This window comes from Pteropus vampyrus, unplaced genomic scaffold (assembly GCF_000151845.1).
Source record: "Pteropus vampyrus isolate Shadow unplaced genomic scaffold, Pvam_2.0 Scaffold123, whole genome shotgun sequence".
Taxonomy (NCBI): Eukaryota; Metazoa; Chordata; class Mammalia; order Chiroptera; family Pteropodidae; genus Pteropus; species Pteropus vampyrus.
In genome coordinates, this window is record NW_011888904.1 from 5,164,570 (window position 1) to 5,183,864 (window position 19,295).

Consider the following 19,295-nt stretch of genomic DNA (forward strand, 5'->3'; position numbering starts at 1 on the left):
TGTGTGTGTGTGTGTGTGTGTGTGTGTGTGTGTGTGTGTGTCTTAAGACTAGCTATCAGCTTCTTCAAAATAAGGGTAAAAAATCTTGAAACAATCTTTCTTGTCCTGAGGAAAATTACCTGTTTTGTCTCTTGGCTAAGAATGTATAGGGAGAGTATGTTTGACTGTCCTGGTGTTTTAGAGCCTTCAGCACATTCTATGGGGAATTGTCCACTGGGAGAAACAGGGCTGGTGTAACATGGCAGGCACTGGTGTGAAGTGGGACCTCGGAGAACCGGTAAAATTTAGGGTGCAGGTAGCGGTGTACTTACTGTTACACTGGCTCCCCTAAACTAACAAAACCAAACCAACTAAAACTTTGCCTTTTCTCCGTGACGAACTACTCCCACCATGGCTGATTTCAAGTGATCGACATGATGTCACTGAACACAGAGCTGAAGAGAGATGAACACACATCGGCCTTCACCCAGTGTGTATGGGCTCTCACCTAGCATACCTCCTTGGCTGCAGGTTTATTAGGATGTGAGGAACTCTGGGCTGAATGTTGCATTCGACAAACAGCTTCCTGCAATGAGAGAGCTCTCAGCTTCCCTGCCAGACCCCAGGTCTGATTTTCAAAACTAAGCTTAGTATGGACAGCATTCACCTCCTCTTACAGTGATGTGCTCACCTATCTCTGCATCTTTTGACTACCAGGAGCAAAGCCACTTCAGCATCCTGGGGAGAGTCCACTGCCACCAGAATCTTCACGGCCTCTGCCCGTGGGAGGAAAGATTCTGAATCTGCCCCATTCTATCTAGCTGGGGTGGGGCTGAGTATTGGAGGTGAGAGCTTTCCGGAAAGTTCTTGCCGTTTGGATAGAAGCCCCCTTAACTGAACTTAACACTAGAGTGGGCAGCCAACTCTGAAAACTCACTGGCCACTGAGGCTGACAGTTGGGTTGGGCACTTAGTCCAGTCTTAGCATTTCTTACAAGAGCTCTGAGACCAGTTTCTGTTCAGGAGCTGGAGCAACGAGACAGAAGGAGCCTGCCTGGATTCCTAACCCTCTTGAGGGATTTCAGGGTACATCATGGGAAGTGGGCTGCAGCCTGGAAAAGGGAAAGATGGGTTTTTGCTGCCTAGAGAGAGGTGATTAAAAGATGCTCAGCCAAAAGAAATGTATTTATCCCTATTGCTATAATGGGAAGTTAACGTTTTGTCGAAATTTACCTGAACACATGTAAATGAAAACTGTTCACCTAACACCTGATTTGAATTGTATGTTCCCTCCCCCCCCCCCCATATATAAGACCCATGAGAAGTAAGGCAGAAAAGTATATTTTCTTAGTTTTGAACTTTAGAAGTTCTTCACTCTTTACAGTTTGGTCTCTGAATCAAAACAAAGAAAAAGACATTTATAAAAGCCATTTCCTTGTCTTTCCGCACCAGGCTCCTTTGGGTATTAGTCTGAATCATTGAGAGAAGAATAGCTCTGAGTTGATCATAAATTTCGTGTCAGAACACGCGGCTTTATAGTCAGAAAGATGGTTGCCGGACATCTTGAGCTGATCTTGAAAGAGATAAGAGAAGAAAGTAAAAGTCGTTGTTAGGTGGTGCTCTTAAAAAAAGCTCACACAACTACCACCAGCTTCTTGTGGATCTCTAGGCCTCCAACTACAGCACTGAATTCCTCGAAGGATATTTTCCCATCGCCGTCTGTATCCAGGATGATGATGGTTTTGTCCACCAGCTGCTGTAACTGCCAGTCTTTCAGGTTGCCCCCCACCATCATCTTCAGCACCTGGAAGAGCTCCCCGTTGGAAATGTAGCCGTCTTTATCTATGTCGTAAATGTTGAAAGCAAACCTTAGCTTCTGCTCCTTATCCCCCTTGACACTGAACTGGGAGGTCCCCAAGATGAATTCCTTGAAGTCCACTTCTCCGTTGCCGTCGGTGTCAAAGACCTCGATCACTCGCTGCACCAACGGGTTCTGCTGCAGCTCGGACAGGGACAAGAACTCGTCCACGCTCAGAGTCCCCGAAGAGTCCAAGTCCAGCTTCTTAAAACTCTTGCTTAACCTTTTAATTTCATCGTTATCGAAGTGGGAGCACATCTCCTCCGGGTAACTGGCCTCATTCCCCATTGCGGATGCCGGGCACCGGGGAGCTGGGCGCGGCCAGGCTCGCGCGGAGACTGTTGCTCCGTGGGGGGTGGGGGCGGGGACCTGGGGGGCGGGCTAGCCGGGAAATACTCGGCGCTGGGAGCAGGGCGAGGGAGTGGGTGGGGGAGAAGAAGAGGGGTCAGGGTGGTAGGGAGGGGCTTGCAGGGCTGAAGAGATAGGAAGGTAGGAGGAGAAAAGACTGAGGGCTGGGCTACTCTCCTCTTCCTTCTCTCAGCCCCTTGTAGGTTTCCATTATAACCCCTATCTCCTTTGCTATTATTTTATCTTCTCACGTCCTCACTCTCCGTCCCCCCTTATTCAATAAACTCCAAGGGAGAAGGGGCTGCATTTATATTAGTCATCGCAGTATCCCCAGCATAGTGCCCGAAACGCAGTTATGTGCTTAATGAACATATGTTGATGACTCAGGGGACTGCGATCAAGGGCTCCTTATGCTTACTTTGCAGGCCTAGTGTAAGGACTAAAAGAGATAATAGACCGAAGCATTGATGTTATATATTTCTTAAATTCTCTGGGAGGAGAAGCCAGGATTGGCATCCTTCTGGTATAGGGGTTCAGGGTCTAAGAGACTGCCAAGATATCACGCAGAATTTCTCACATGGATCATCTATCAGTAGTAACATTCCTGAGGAATACTCACAATGCTGGATTTGGGGCATTTTCTAAAGAAGAAATGGGTTCCAAGAGGATAGCTTCTGCCCCCCTAGGACTTCGAATCCATCATCTCATGCACAGTCCTTATCTTTGTGGGTGGCTGTCCAGCAGGGCACTTTGGGGAATGGCTGCAATGTGCCCAGTGAAGCCTTCTGAGTGTGTGGAGAGGATGGTGGCTCCTAGTCAATCTCGCTCTTTCCCCCTTTGCTTCAACTGCGTTTGTCCTTTTTGGTGGAGCTTAATCCCACATGCCTCCATATTCCTTCTTCCTTTGGGAGCACATTAGTTACTCCAAATGCATAAGAAATAAATTGGGTTCAAGAACAATACAGTCCTAAGGGACTTGGGGGAATCCCAGGCCACAAAGTCAAACCAATGAAGGCAAAAACTCCCTCGTTTAAAAAAATGTCGGCGCATCCTCTGTGTTTTAGTTCAGCCAAAATATCTGTCTAAAGGTAGCCATGCTAAAACTGGCACAAGGCCATGGATACCTTAGATCTAGATCTAGATAGTTAAAGGGAAAAGAAAAGCTTTGAAGTCTAAAATATTTGCTGGCTGAATTATTATTCTGACTGACTGAATTATTATTCTGACTGACTGAATTAATTAGATCTTAAAGAAGTATTATAGGATAGAAAAAAATTTAAAATAAGGAGCCCTTGATCGCAGTCCACTGAGTCATCGACATACGTTCATTAAGCACATAACTGCATTTCGGGCACTATGCTAGGGATACTGCGATGACTAATATAAATGCAGCCCCTTCTCCCTTGGAGTTTATTGAATAAGGGGGGACGGAGAGTGAGGACGTGAGAAGATCAAATCAAATCAGCATCAAATCTTAACTGTCCACTTAGAACAATAAGGCCTTGGACAAGTTGCTTAACGGCAGTTTTCCCATCTGTAAAAGGGGGCTACTAATATATTTTGCACAGTCGTAGGAGGATTAAAGCCAATATTACTCAAGATGATAAATCATTATCCTTATTGCTATTATGGCTAATTTTATTACTATTTATCCTGCTGGTGGAGATGAATTCATAAAGAAAGAATACTTGGCAGCCTGGGCATTCAAGTGCATATATGTCCATTTAACGAACACACCTCACATACTGTTTATAGTATGCCACTCACTGCTCTAAGCACTGTACCAGCATTAGCGCTGGCTCCTCCAGTTCAGCATTCTTTGGGACTGACTGCAGACTTTCCATCACAGCCTTGAGGAATCCAGTGACTGACTTCACTGGCCCATCGGCACTTTTACGGAATCCTCACTGACTTTCTCTTGAGTAACACCTTGATGGTTGTCATTTAGAAAGGGCTCACCAGTGTGAAAACTCTTAGTAAGTGTATTCCTCTATAGGAATATGTAGGAGGTATCGAGGGGATAGCAGAGAGAGCATAGGAATTAAACCAGGTTCCAAGGCCCTGCTCAGCTTCTGTTAGCTGTGAGTCCTTAGAGGAGCGTCCCTGTCCTACGTACAGTGTCCTCATCGGTAGGTAAAAGGTGATAACGATTATACCTGCTTCATCTACTGTGTGTGGTTATTCTAAGAGTGAGATGGGGGAGTGCATATAGAAATGTTATGTAAGAGGAGAAATATTGTCACAAGAGTTAACTAATTTAATGGTTGAACAGACAGCACCGGGAAGATGGTACAACTCCACTGAAATAATTCAAGTGTGCAACCAGAATTGCTTTACATCTAAATAGCCTTGTAGAGGATGTAATGTTATGCTGGGTTGGAAGTTTTAGTCAATGTGAAGTTGAGTTCCCCTTTGTATAAACGGTGTAGTTCAGCATTGTTTTGGGACTCGATGCCATTGTTTCCATTTTCTCTGGCCATTATTCTTAGTCATTTCTATGGAAAACAGTATTTGTTACTATTCCCGTTTAAAACTGTGGAGGGATCTGAATAGCTAGACATTCACTGTAGTAAGTAAATTAAAAAGGTTGGCAGATTGTTTTGAAAGAAATTAGGAGCCTGATGACACTTTGATTTCAATAAGTCATTTTTTTCTTCCTCAAGAGTTTTCAGATGAAGAACTATGAGATGGTCATGTGCAAAAATAATTGACATTGGAAATAAAACTAATAGAAATGTAAGTGGTGAGACTCGAGGCTCACGTAAGGCCATGCTGGGAGCTTTACAGGCGACCCTTGACCTTTAGCTGGAAGTCCTCCCATTTTATGATGTTGCCAGTCGCTGCATTTAACATCTATCTTTATTGAGTTTAGTCACCATGTAGACTGTGGAACCATGTAGCCCTGAGTTTAAAACCTTTCATGAGCATCAGATTTCTCATCTGCAAAGTGGGAATAATATAATGATGTCATAGTGTTATTGTAGGTTTAAGTGGGGTAATACCTAAAGTAGTAATTTAAAAAAGTATCTAAAATAGCATGCCAGCACATAGTAGGTGCTCTATACGTTTCGTACCCTGTTTCTTTTACTTTCCCCTTCCTACTCCTTTATTTGCTTTTTTCCAAAGCAGAAATTTGACTCTGGCTATATGTGTTTTACCTTCTTTGGATGCGACCAATCTTGTTTTAAGTTTAAAACTACTTAACAGAAATACATTGAGCATCTACTACGTGCCAGGCCCCGTGCTGGGTAATGGGGTTTTCTGTGGTAAACAAGACACAGTTGCTTGAGAAATACACAGTTTTGTCACCGAGAAATCTACACATTAAAAAGCAGTATGGCTTTAAGGATTTATTTGCTCAGTCTTTTATGTTTATCATGTATAGTCAAAGGATCAAAAGTATTATGCTTGATTTGATTTCTTTTGTAATTCTGGGATGGTTTTTAATATGCACTTTGGAGTGTATGGCTTTCAATCATAGTTTTCTATTTAATAACTCTGCGATCTTGGGCAGAGTTACTTGTCTGAGTCACTGTTTGCTCATCTGTAAACTAAGGACACGAATGCTAACTCAAAACATCATTTTCAGGATTAAACGAGATAGAATACATAAGAATTAGACTCAGTGTTTAGAACACAGTAGGTACAAAACTGGTAGATGTCATCATCATCGCCTACTTTAGGCTTGCCTAGAAAATACATATGCAGATATATATTCAACTATGCGTTTTCTCCATAAATATTTATGGAGCATCTAATGTATGAGAGGGATACAACAGGGATCTAAAGCAGGTACTTTCCTAGCTGTGTCTGTCGTCACGGAGCTTTAGGGAAGACGCACATGAACGACATGGTCATGCCCATAAATGTTAAGGGAGCACTGGAGGTGGGTGTCACAGATGAGCGCAGGAGGAATTTGATCTAGTCAGAAAGAATCACAAAACCTTTATTGGGGAAGTGATAATTGAGCTGAAATCTCAAGGAGAAGTTAACAGCATGTTTTGGGCAGGGGTGAGTGTTTCAGAAAGAAGGAACTCCATGTGCAAAGAAAGGCACCGGAGTGGAAAGAGCACATCAGGCAGGAAGACCTTAAAGAAGGCCATTGTGGCTGGAACAGGGAGGTCAAGGCAGAGCATGGTATTAGATAAAGTAAAGGGATGGTTTGACCATGCCCTTTGTTTGCCCTTCAGTTTGACACTGAAGAAAGGGCAGCTTTTATTCAATCACTCCATTCAGGATGTAATTTATTCAGTTGTGTTTCGACATGTAAAGGGTCGAGGACACGTAAGGCATTGAGGGCTCCCCTACGATGCTGTCTTCTCAACCATGTGCTGAAATTCCACCAGCGCTCACAGCTGTTTGACGAGGAAGTGTCTTCAGAAGCCTTGGATACAACAGAGGAAATGTCCAGGCAATTTCTCATATCACTAGGCTTGGTTAACGTCCTTTGTGACGAACAAAAAAGACGGCTTTTCTGCTATTTTGTGACATCTTGCATCATAGCCACTAGATGGCAATCTTCACACATTTCCACACTTTCTCTGTTTACTTCAAGCCAGGCTCTCCAGAGCCGGGAGGCAACTACTTAGCACAGAATAATTAGGGAGGAGTCCTGTTTTTTTTTTTTTTTGTGATTCCCCCATAAATTTCAGTGTATGGAAATCTAAAAAAATAGAAGACTCTTTCACAATAGTCCTAATCAGTTTGAGCACTGTTCACACCTTTTGTTGCATAGTAAATAACATTCATAAATATTCATAAGTTCATTGAATTTAACTAGGGGAAAAGCAAGAGCTATTAGCAGTATGTGGTCTTAGGTATAATTTATACTCCAAGCATTTCCAGTACATAAAAGAGGAGACCCTTATTCCATGAGATCTGTTTATATGGTCATTAGCAAGGGTGATGGGGGCACTTGCTGAAATTAGTTTTCCTTGTATCAGAATTCAAACTTCTGTCATTTATAGTAAGCTGAGAGCAACAGAGAAGAAGCCCTAGCTTTGTGATGATATGGGGGGTGGGGAAAACAAGACCGGAGAATTGTTGACCTCCTGCCTACCTACCCAGCAACCCGACGCGAAATACCACTGACCACATTTAAAGAAAATAGTTAACTGTTGTTTCTTTAAAGATATGTTTTAAGAGCAGCCTATGGCTTGTATAAACCATCTTCATGTTTTCCCACTCATATGTTGAAGCCGAGTTGGAAGAAAGGAATAACAGGATCCTATAAAAACTGGTTAATCCAGCACCTTGCAAAATAGGAAATTCCAGAATCATGTATTTCTGCAAAAAAAGTCTTTAGTTGTATAATGTAAGTAATAAATAAAAGAACATTTATTTGGCATCTGAGATGCTTGTAATTATAAAACGCTCCTGCTTTTTTGCAGATGGGTCCATGAAGGAGGGTACACCAACACTAATTTCTTGCACGCCCTTAATATTTACCAATTTTTTTCTTCTGTAAGCATAACTCTATACTCAGGGAAGAAGGAGGGAACACTTGTTAAGCTACGTATTCTCCATAAACTGGCTCGTTAAATATATTTCGCTACCTACAAAGTAGACTCTTATTATCTCCGGTTTTGGGGTGAAGATCTAAAGTTTTAGAAGTTGCATGGCTTGCATAGTCACACAGTGATGGAGACAAGAGTCAAACTCTAGTATGTCCACTTCCAGAGCTGAAATTCTTTCAGTTATTCCAGACTGCCTTCTATACGGAGACTAGGAAAGATGTCCTTGCTCTTGTGGAGGTAATAGGGAGGCTACAGGCAGAACACAGGAAAAGTACAGTGCCTATAAATTACTCCTGGTTCTAGCTGTGGCTGCATAAAAAGTGGGCCAGGGAGGGTGGCCATCTATAATCTATAACACTTCAGTGTCTTGCTTATGCTCTAGCTAAAGGGTTCTTTCTCTCCTCTACAAGGCTTACCTCCTCCAGGAAGCCTCCTCTGATTCCTTCTTGCTCTTCCACGAATGAATCATGGGCTTGCCTGTGTCACTGTTCTACCTCGTTACCTTCTACTGCTGCCCCTGTGGTAGCATGGTGGAGGGGGTTTGTTGACAAGTCTGTCTCTCCCTGTCTGTGAGCTCAGTGTTCTTCTCTCTATCAGCTGCCATGTAGGGATGGCATGTAGGAGTTCAATACACATTTGCTGAATGATGAATGAATGAATGAATGAATGAATTTGTTCTGACAGCAGAGTAACAGGAAGTGAGGCCTTTTTGAGATTGGTCTCCCTTTCTTCAGTGCAATTTCAGTCCACGTCATAAAAGGACCCAGGAAGAGCTTTGTGCTTCTTTAGGTTTCCAGAAAGCGCTACCTGGATAGGGTCCATTTGACCTTATGCTTGGCTTAAATATTAAAGTTTATTACTTAGGCTAATCCAAGGGAAGCACTCAGCTGTCAAGGTGGCTTTTGACATACACAAGTTTTCAATTTAAAGCAATCTACAGTCATTAACTTTCTTTGCCTCACCATAAGTTTCATCACATTAAATAGCAGTGACATTTTAAATTGAAACAGGAAGTGACAGGGATGGGGTGGGGGTAGGAAGCTGCTGAGATGAGACCTAGTTGTCAAGAGCAGAAGAGACTTCATTAAAACTCACCCTTCCCCCACCTCCTTTAGGTTTTGAAAAATAAACTGTACAGAAAATTGACCAGCATTGAAGCTTCTTGATGTGGCTCGTGTGACCTCTTTGGCTTTCAATGTATAGTTGACTAACCCTTCCCCTCCCCCTCCAAAAAATTAACAGAGGCAAGAATTAACAGGTTTCATACTACTAGATGCCCATTTTGGTGGACTGGGGCTGTGGTGGGGATGAAGAGGCCAGACTAGAGGCCAGTAAGTTCACTGTCCTTCTCTGAGTCCCAGGATCAATATCTTCAGCTAGTTAGGTCAGGATTCCTCTAAATGAACCTGCTTGAGAACCACAGCACCCTCTAAGCTGGACATGCTGCAGGGCTCAATCTCAAGGTGAGCAAGTAAGCTTAAGAGAGCTTAAGTGATTTGCTGAAGGTCACTCAGTGGGTACATGGCAGAGTCAGGACGAATATGATAACTACCATCCATTTAGCACCTACTAGGTGTACAGCACTTTTATGTACATTATCTCTGTTCCTTATGCCATGTCAGAAACCTCAAATATTGCTATTTCCATTTTGCAGAGGAGGAAACTCAGAAAGGTTAGGTAATTTGTGTTCATGGTGTTTTTATGCACCTTTTAGATGTGGATATTTTGACACCATGGCTATTTTTACATTTGTACCTCAACAGTGCTCCTAAAAACAAACTATTTAAACTTCAGCTTTAAAAAAATTACCTAATAATAAGCTTAACAGACATTTTAATTCCATCCCTTCCCTGTAGCCCTATCCCTTATTGGATGAAGTTCAGGATTGGGGAAGCCAAGGATGGGAAGGGTCAAGAGTAGATTAAAGGTCAGGTTGGGGTTGGTGTTTAGGAATGGGGTGAGGTCAAGGATAGAGTAAGTTCAAGGATGGGGTGAAAGTCAAGTTGAGGGTGAGGTCAGGGATGGAATGGGGCAAAGTTTCTTATTATGCACTTTCCTTGCTGATAAAAAAAAAAAACACTGAAAATGTAATGATTTACTTTTAGACTATTTCAAAATTTACTTCCCTTTTTTCCTACCCGTGTAACCGAGCTCTCTAGACTCCTGAGAGAGAGCTCCTTTCACAAAGACATTTGACCTCTTGTATAGTGAGTATTTGTTTTCCTCGGCACTCAATAACATCATGAGACCCTTAGATTCATAGACAGAAAACCTTGTAACAACCCAGCAGGGTAGGAACTAGACCGAGGCTCTTTCCCCAAGGACATAAAGCTGCGTCCTCACAGTAATAGTAGAGCCAGGTGGTCTGACTCTCAGGACCAGGGTTGTTCAGTGGCGCTGGCTGTACTTCTCTCTCCTTCTTGACCAGCACATGGCATGATCTCTCTCCCTGCACGCTGGACCTCTGTCTGTGTGTGCAGAAGATGCACATCCACAGATGGTCAGGCTATGGGTATTTTCTCTAGCTGGCTCCCAGCCCCACTTTCAACTGCCATGAGGGGCTGTGCTAAACATTTGTTTGCCCTTCCAGATACACCCTCCACCTTTCTCCATCCTGCTTCGTGCTCTAGGAACTTCCTCTAAGGACCCCATCACTGGCTTCCTCGACCTAAGGCAGTGGTGGAAACTGGAAAGGTGGGAGGAGACTGAGGTTAGGTTTTCATTCTCTGGTTCTCTCTCAGCCAAGTCGCTGTGGGTTGTCCCCAACCACAGCCTACAGCTCCCAGGGGAGTTCTAGGAATGGTGCTCTCCATTTTTTGCCCTTGAGCCTAGGCATGGTAACGGCTCCTTCACTTTACCTGCCCTGGGAGACTGTACTATTTCTGTTAGTTTACTTTGTAAATAATTTCTTGAAAACTCTCCTCAGATGGTTTGAGTGTGCTCTCTATTCCCTGCCAAGACCACTGTTTGCTTTTCCTTTTTGACTATTCTCAGTTGGTTAAAAGATGCCTTATTCAAGTTATTATTTAGAGTAGATTTTCAAAGAGAGGTATCATCATATATCTTAATAATTCCTTAAAGAATTTTAAGTTTGCTAACTTGTGATCCGTTGCCTTCCTTTTCCTGATCTGTAAATAACAGATTTCACAAAATTGTTGTCCTAGAGTTCTTAAATTCAGTCAATGATTTGAAAAAAAAACTTTTTTGTTTTTCCTGAGTCAAAGGAAATGATGGAAATTTAAAGCCTGCCATATGTTTTCCCCAGGGGAATTGATCTACAATGAGTCTATGGTGGGCAGAGGCACAGGTGTGCTAGGAGGATCATGGGAAACATCTGAGGTCAATTTAAAATTCCTCTCTGAAAATTGCTGGAGTCTGGTCTGCAGAATTGGACCTGCAATTTCCTAGGTGACTCTGGGGAGCAGATAAAACCGTGGAATTAAAAAAAAAAAGTGAGTTTATTTTCAGAAAAACTGCAGTTAGACAGTTCTAGAGTTGCCAAGAGATGAGAGGTGAATAGATCAAGGTTCTCACAGGGGACTAAGTATTAAAGTCCAACTGTCAAAAATAGAGGGGAAAAGGCGTCTTTTGTGTCTTATTACTAGGTGACCATATAATTCTTTAGCTGAGCTAGAATATATTTTTGGAGTGAAAAGGTGTTGATTTCTCTGTGTTAATAGACACATACTTGGACTGTACCTGGCAGTTGAGAAGTAAGGTCAGAAATAAAAAGAAGAATATCTTCCTGGAGGGCACTGGGTGGGTGTATCCTCGAGAACATACCTGCTTTTGCTGTACTGTGCTTTGTGTTACATGTTTTCATATTTGAATAAACAGGTTTATGTTAGTGGTTGTGTTCATTTCCAAAAGTCTGCTCCCCTCTGTGTGCCCAAGTAGAGTTAGGTTCTGAGTCTGCAGAGCCCTGTGCCCTCAGAGGCTAGCCCCAGGAGTCAGATGGTCCCTTCAGCTGACATCTTAGTCTGATTGTCCTCTGAAATGGCAGTAGCCTAGAGGTGTGCCTGTGGTCAGAAGAGATGCAAATCATTCTGTAATGCGGGCTTTGGGGACATGACTGGGAGTCTCCTTTTGTCTTGTCTAATGTCTTGCTATCAATTTTGAATCACTTGGAGATTTTGACTTGAGTTAATCATGGTCCAAACAAATGGTAGAAAACATCAAGTGATTGTTGCTTTGCAAAATTCCAGCAATTGGTTTGTTTCTTTCTTGGCTGAATTGACTCGGCTGACCAGTGTAAGTTTGAGTATTTCTTTTATGAAAACCCATGTAAATCTCTCCAAATAAAGATAAAAATGCCTGCCTTAAACAGTTGTAGTGAGAACCAATGAGTTAATGTCGCGAGTGTATTTTCTGTCATATGGTAAGAAATAGAACATGCTAGTTCTCTAATGCTCCATTTTCCTCTTTGTTTCCTTCAAATCTTTGCTCAGTGATTATCTTCTCAATGAGGACTTCCATGACTGCTGTTATCACCCTGATCCTTCTCATCTTGTACATAGTATCTAATTTGCTCATGTAGTATGTCTATTGTGTATTGTCTCCTCCTGCTACAATGCAAACTCATCAAAGGCAGACACCTTTGTCTTTTCTGTTCAAGGATATATCCAAAGAATCTAGAACTGTGTCTGGTACCATAGTGGGTGCTTGATAAATATTGTTAGACAAGACAAGTCCATTTTTCCAGGTGGACTAAGTTCTTGGAAGCAGGTTGGGTAGATCATAAAGAAGCAAAGGATATCAATTACATATTTAGTGCCTCCCAAAAGGCTTTCAGTGAGTCATATCTAACATCATTCACACAATGTCTATGGAACACTGATACAAGAATTAGCCAGAGGAGAAGTATTTACATCTTGCAAACGTTGCCAATTCTGTTATTCAATGTCATTAATAAAAAAAAAAAAAGAATTATTTTAGAATTTAGTACTAAAGACAGACTAACTTCCTTTTCTTTTTTTGATTAAAAATCTTTCTAATTCATTTTATATTTCTTTTTGACATGGCTGCCAGGAAAACTGACAATTTAATTGTCAAGGGCATTGACCGGCTTGCCTCTGTTTATAGTTATAGTTATTTACTCTTCTAGGTTTGTGATATCTGATTTAGGAAAAAGCACACTTCTGTTATTTAAGTAAAATCAACATCTATCTATCTATCTATCTATCTATCTATCTATCTATCTATCTATCTATTTATCTATCTATCTATCAATCATCATCTATCTAAGATATACTTATACTAGGTTCCTATAGCTGCTGTAATGAATTACACTAACTGGGTGGCTTAAAACAACAGAAATTTTTTTTCTTTCACATTTCAGAAAGTCGAAAGCCTGAAATCAAGGAATCAGCAGAGCTGGTCCTTCTGAAGACTGAGGCAGAATATGTTCCATGCTTCTCTTTTAGCTTCTGGTGGTTGCTGCCAATCTTTGGCATTCCTTGGCTTGTAGCTGTATTACTCCAGCCTCTGCCTCTGTCATCACACGGGCTTCTGCTCTGTATTTCTCTACACATGGCCCATTAGATTTAGGGCCCATCCTAATCCAGTATGGTCTTATTTTATCTTAAATAATTATCTCTGAAAAGACTCCAAATATGGTTACATTCTGAAGTTCTGGGTAGACATGAACTTTGGGGTCAACACTATTTAAACCAGTACACTACCAATATCGCTCTTGCTTTATGTTCTTACCTTCTACTCCCCAAGTTCTTCTCAGTTTCTCTGATTCATTTATACTTACTAGATGCTTACTAGATGCTTACTATGTACCAGGCATAGAGAATAAAATAGTAAGCAAAGTTTTTGCCCCCAGAGGTCTTACAGTCTAATGGAGAAATATACTAACAAATAGTAATCTGATTAAATAGATGTTAACAAATAGTAAAATTTATAAATTATGATAAGTGCTATGAAACAATGTGAGATATAAGATTTTAAGGGGAGATATGATTCAGATTGAATCACAGACAATGGCAGGCTCAGAAAAAAGGGGATTTCAGCTGGGAGTTTATAATGAGAAAGCATTAGCTGAATAAGTATCAGGGAAAGAGTATTTGAGGAGGTGGAGGGAATAGCATGTGCAGATACCCCTAAAGTAGGAAAACCACTGGGTATCTCTATCTAAAAAGATCATCGTGGTGGGGCTGTAATGAGTCAGGAAGAAAGTGGCATGAGATGAGGCTGAAGAAGCAGGCAGGGTCACGTGCCATAAGGCATTGTAGGCCATATTCAGTATTTCAGATTGTTTCCCAATCTGAGCAGAAGAGTGCTCTACCATATGAAAAACAAATTGAGGAAAGGCAGGAATGAAAACAGAGAGAGAGAGAGCGATAGAGACCAGTTAGGAGATTTTTACAGTGGTCCTGGCAAGGGATAATGGCTTAGACTAAAGTGATGACAGCGGAAATGGCAATAAATGGACGTATTTAAGACACATTTTATAGTGTGAGAAGTTACAAACTGTTGATGGATATAGAAGGTGAGATGGGGAGGCATTAAGGGTCCCTGCCGATTTTTGGAATGAGTAACTGGATGGACAGAGGTTCCATTGCCAAGACATGAAGCACAGGAAGAAAAGCAGATTTAAGAGGGAAGATCAAGGATTCAGTTTTTGAAAGGTAAATGTGAGATGTCTGTGGGATATTTGAGTGAGATATCAAATAGGAAATTGGATATATGGTTCTGGAACTCAAAAGAAAGGTATCTGTTGAAATACATATTTGGGAGTTGTTGGCTATATACAAGTTGTTTCATACAAGCTATATGAAAGCCATTATTGTTAGCTTTATATTTTTTTCTTTTAAATGTCAGGCTGACCTTGTTCTGTTTTATTTGGCTTCTCTTTTAAATACCCGAACTCCTGTGGCTCTTATTAAACCTTTTAGTCTCTTATCTTAGTCATCCAATTTCTGGCTCACTTTGCAGGTTTCTTTATAATTACATCGTAAAGGCAGAGCATTCCAATAAAAAGAAGTAGATTCTGACTATTTGTGTGCCTTGGGCAAATCACTTAGTATCTCTGGGTATTAGTTTCCCATCTGTAAAAGAAGAGAATCAGTTGTTTTCACTTAAAAAAGAAAACTATGATTCTGTAATCTAAGAATTACAGGTTAAGGTATGTCTGTTTTTCTAAACTTGCAAAGGATTCATCATTGGAGCCCTGGGAAGTTAGCTCTGATTAGATCTTGAAGCATAATTTGAAGTCCACATCATGACCAGCAACTAATGGTTAAGCCAAACACTGTTAATGTCATTTTCAGATGTTATTACTATAATTCAGAACAGCATTTCTTTTGCACTTGTAAATATAGCATATAGGGGAAAAGTCAAAATTCAGACATTTACTCATCAAAATAGCATCACATTTAAATCCAAGAGAAACAAGTCTCAATGCAAATTTCTATAGGAATGAACACTCTTCAGGTGAAAAGAGTGATCCAAATATCATGGTTAAGTCCCAGTGGATGTAATAGCCTGGATTATTGACAAGGCACAGGGAACAGCACTTCCTCACATTCTTCAAGGTAAAGGTATAAGAAGTGTCAATTTTATCAGTTTTTTCTTACCTCGGTGACAGCGAAACTTCTCTTGCCACAGGGAACCACTTTGTACCACTTGTCATGCAGCACATCCATAAACCCATGCGACTTGTATTGACTGATTAGTTCCGATATATTGGAGGTCAATGGAGAGTTGGGTGGGAGACCGATGCCGTATCCTATGAGAAAAATATAATCTCAGATGAGTTTTCCACCTGAGGGTTCCTAAGGGGTTGCTGCTACACTTGTGTGATATTGGCATCAGGCCTGGTAACAAAGGTATGGTGAACTGTCACTGTCTTGCCTTCAAAGGATTCAAAGATATCCGAGGTATGATTACCTTAGATCTGCTGTCTCTCTGAGTAGATGAGATGAGTCTGGAAACGAGAGGAATGGGCTGTGCACAGTATACAGGTGGCACATTGTATTCCAAGGCCTTCTGCCCTTCCTTTCGAGATATTCCTTAGAAGCCATCTTTGAGTTCTTTACCAGGGCTAGGATTCCCTATCCACCACTCCTTGAACCCTTTCTCTGAACCTTAAATACGCAAAAGTGGGTTAATCATAATCTTTGATTTATGACATACTGTCATCATTGGTCATGCATGACCCACTTTTGCTTTCACTTTATTTTTAAATAATATAAGACCATCTGAACATATGACAAAGCATGAGAACTAAAATATCAACAAGAGCTTGTAATAATTAACTTCAATTATTTAAAAAAATGATACTATCAAGTGTTGGAGAAGATCAAGAAGATTACTTACACATTGCCGTGGTTGTGAAATTGATATAACCACTTTGGAAAACAGCTTGTTATTATTTTGTACAGCTGAACATTTATAAACTCTAAAACCAGCAATTCTAAGTACATCCCCAAAGACCTCTTCCACAGCACACCAAGAGATATGTGTAAGAATGTTCTTACAGACACTGTTCTTAATAGCAAAAAATTGGAAACAACCCACATGCTCCTTGATAAAAGAACAGGTAAATAAATTGTGGAATAATCACATAATTGGAATATTATACGGTGTGAAATATAGGAGCTAGAACTATGTGCAATAATATGGATGACTCTTAGCAGTATGATATTGTGTGAAAAAGGTCGGTCCCTGAAGATTACAGCACGAATTCATTGTGTAAATGTAAAAACGTTTAAGATAAAACAATATATGTCTAGGAATTCATATGTATATGACTAAAGTATAGTTAAAAAAAAAATCAAGGATATGATAAACCAAAAATCTGGGATAGTAGTTACTCAAGGCAAGAGAGTCAGGGAGGGAGGAACACAAAGGTAGATGTAATTTGTTGCCAGTTTTATTAATGAGCTTGGACTCTCCATCCTCATTCTGTGTGGCTTTATTTGCTTTCCAAACTGTACCTACACTGTTAATCTCTTTGATGAGCCATGTGAAAGAGCTAATTACCTACATTTTATCTTTAGCTATGGGGATAGCAGAGTCAAAAAAAAAAAAAAAAAGATGCTTTGCCCTCAAGATGACTGAGGAAGAGAAATTAAAAATATAGTTACTTTCTTTTTTCACTAAAAGGCTGTCATGATTCCAAAGATATTTACTGGAAACAAATATCTGCTATAATTATTGTATTTTACAATTTATTTCCGAGGAAATTAGTTTTTGTTCCGTTTTATTGCAGATACACAAATTGCACAAATCTTTTTTTAAACAAAGATGAGGCCTGTATGAGATGCATGTATAACCAATAAAAGACATAAATAATGCAGAAAAAATTTTGAGTTTTAAAGAGCTGTATGTTTTCTGTTCCCTGATAATTTTGTTTGTTCTTTAACAATGACAAGTCAAGGAAATGATGACAATGTCAAGAGCATGATTAGAATTTTCCATACAAAAAGCTATTTTGAGTGCCTGTTTTGTGCCTCGTAGCTTTTGGCTTTGAAAGGCAAGACTGACAATAAAAGGCTTTACACTGGCAGCCTGTTCCACTGCTGATGTTATCATTAAATAACATTTTTTATAATGAGTAACTATAAGGAAGTAAGCAGTGTTCTTTAGAAATGTTTATTACAATGAATGCTATTGACAGTTCAGTTGCACATACATTCATTCAGTACTTATTTACATGCCAGGCACAATCCTAGGCACGCATATAATAATATTCACCAACTTACGGATTTACTCACACATTCATTCATACATTCAGTTCATTCAACAAATATACCGAGTGAATAGGCACTGTGTTAAGTGGTTGAGATTTAGCAGTGAGCAAAGTAGATATTGTCCCTGCTGTTGCAGTGCATTCACTCTATAAAGAAGACAGATATTAAATAATGTACCACATAATGATTATTTCATTATAAATGAGCTAAGACCATGAGGGAGAAGAACTGGAGCATATACAAACATATTGTAGGAGGGCTTGGAACTATCTGGGTTGATGGTTAGGATAATTAGGCTAAGTTTGTTGAATAATATTGTATTTTTTACAATACAATACAATACAATACAATACAATACAATACAATACAATACAAACTCTGTATTATAAAAATATTATAAAAAATACAATAATACTCAGCCTCTGAGGCAATAGTTTTCAACAACAACAACAACAATAGTAACTTCTAACATTTATCAAGGGCTCACTATATACCAAGACCTACTATGTACCAATTCTGTAATAAACTTTTACATATCTTACTCCATTTTTAGATCATGCACTAGACCAAGATTGTGTACTAGATTGTGGCATACAGTTCAGTTAAGTCACTCTGGGATTCTATTAATAACTAGAAGATACTGAGCCCTACTGTGTGCCAGACACTATTCCACATGTGTCTAATCCCCATATGAACCCATGCAGAATATGTATTACTTACAGTGTTAAAGACTGAATAAGTAAACCAGCCACGGTCAGCACACAGCTCATAATTGGCAAAGCTAGTACTTGAAAGTAGATATGTTTGAGTCTAAAACCAGTGCTATTTCCACTGTATCTAGTATAGCATGAGACCAAGACAAGGTAATACTTGACTTATTTCTGCCTCTTCAATGCAGCCCCTATCACTACAATCCTATTGATATAACCACCCCAAACTAGACAGTTCAGTAAAATATCACAATCATCTAAACTGGTGGTTTGTTTTCAATAGCAGACACAAATATATAACATTCATGAGCAGATTTTGTTTGTGAATTGTTTCATTAAATTTTATAAATACAGTGTAAGTTCGGCCCTCATTGGTATATATCTGTATGCATACACATATACACCATATATACATATATGAGAAAATTAACTAGGAAGGATGCTCCTTGTTTATGTTCCTCCAAAAAGTTCTCTTAAATGATTTCAGTTCACGGTAGTGTAATAATGGCAGACTTGTTTTCATTTTTCAATTGATAAGCAATTGTTGCACACCTATTCACCTGTTTATTAATCTCATAAACATGTATTGAATGCTCATTCCGTTCCAGACACTCTGCCAAGTGCTATGGAAGTTATGAAGTGAAATCAGACATTGAGTCTAATCATCAGAAGCTCATGGATTTTGACAACATGGATGGATCTTTAGATAATCATGCTAAGTGAAATAAGTCAGACGGAAAGGGTTCAGAACCACGTGATTTCACTCATGTGAGATATAAAACCGAAAGTAACAAACGAACAAGACAAACAAACAAAACTCAGAGCAACAAAACAAAAAGAAAACCTACTGAATGGGAGAAGATAGTCACCTGTGATACATCTGATAAGGGGTTGATATCCAAAATTTATAAAGAACTCACACGACTCGACAACAAAAAACAAACAACCCAATTAAAAAATGAGCAGAAGACCTGAATAGGTATTTCTCCAAGGAGGAAATACAGATGGCCAACAGACATATGAAAAGATGCTCAAGATTACTAATTATCATAGAAATGCAAATTAAAACTACAATGAGATATCACCTTATACCTCTCAGAATGGCTATCATCAATAAAACAACAAGTATTGGTGAAAATGTTGAGAAAAGGGAACCTTTGTACACTGTTGGTGGGATTGTATAT

General features: G+C 40.0%; 2 protein-coding genes across 2 annotated transcripts in view; both read right to left on the reverse strand.

The window, feature by feature from the left end:
* The window catches only part of GRIN3A (glutamate ionotropic receptor NMDA type subunit 3A), a gene marked incomplete at its 5' end in the record, with an annotated part of 152,984 nt that overhangs the window by 23,661 nt on the left and 110,028 nt on the right, over nucleotides 1-19,295 (reverse strand). Inside the window, one exon of the mRNA XM_023534238.1 lies at nucleotides 15,284-15,435. Coding sequence (XP_023390006.1) covers nucleotides 15,284-15,435 — 152 coding nt within the window. The remainder of the gene's footprint in view (nucleotides 1-15,283; nucleotides 15,436-19,295) is intronic.
* Nucleotides 1,612-2,133, reverse strand: PPP3R2 (protein phosphatase 3 regulatory subunit B, beta). The gene has a single exon (XM_011366289.2). It carries the CDS (start codon nucleotides 2,122-2,124, stop codon nucleotides 1,612-1,614), a length of 513 nt encoding a protein of 170 aa, XP_011364591.1. The 5' UTR covers nucleotides 2,125-2,133.

Bases quoted from the DNA above. Each gene is read 5' to 3' on its own strand.
- PPP3R2 (XM_011366289.2), bottom strand. From the start codon at position 2,124: ATGGGGAATGAGGCCAGTTACCCGGAGGAGATGTGCTCCCACTTCGAT.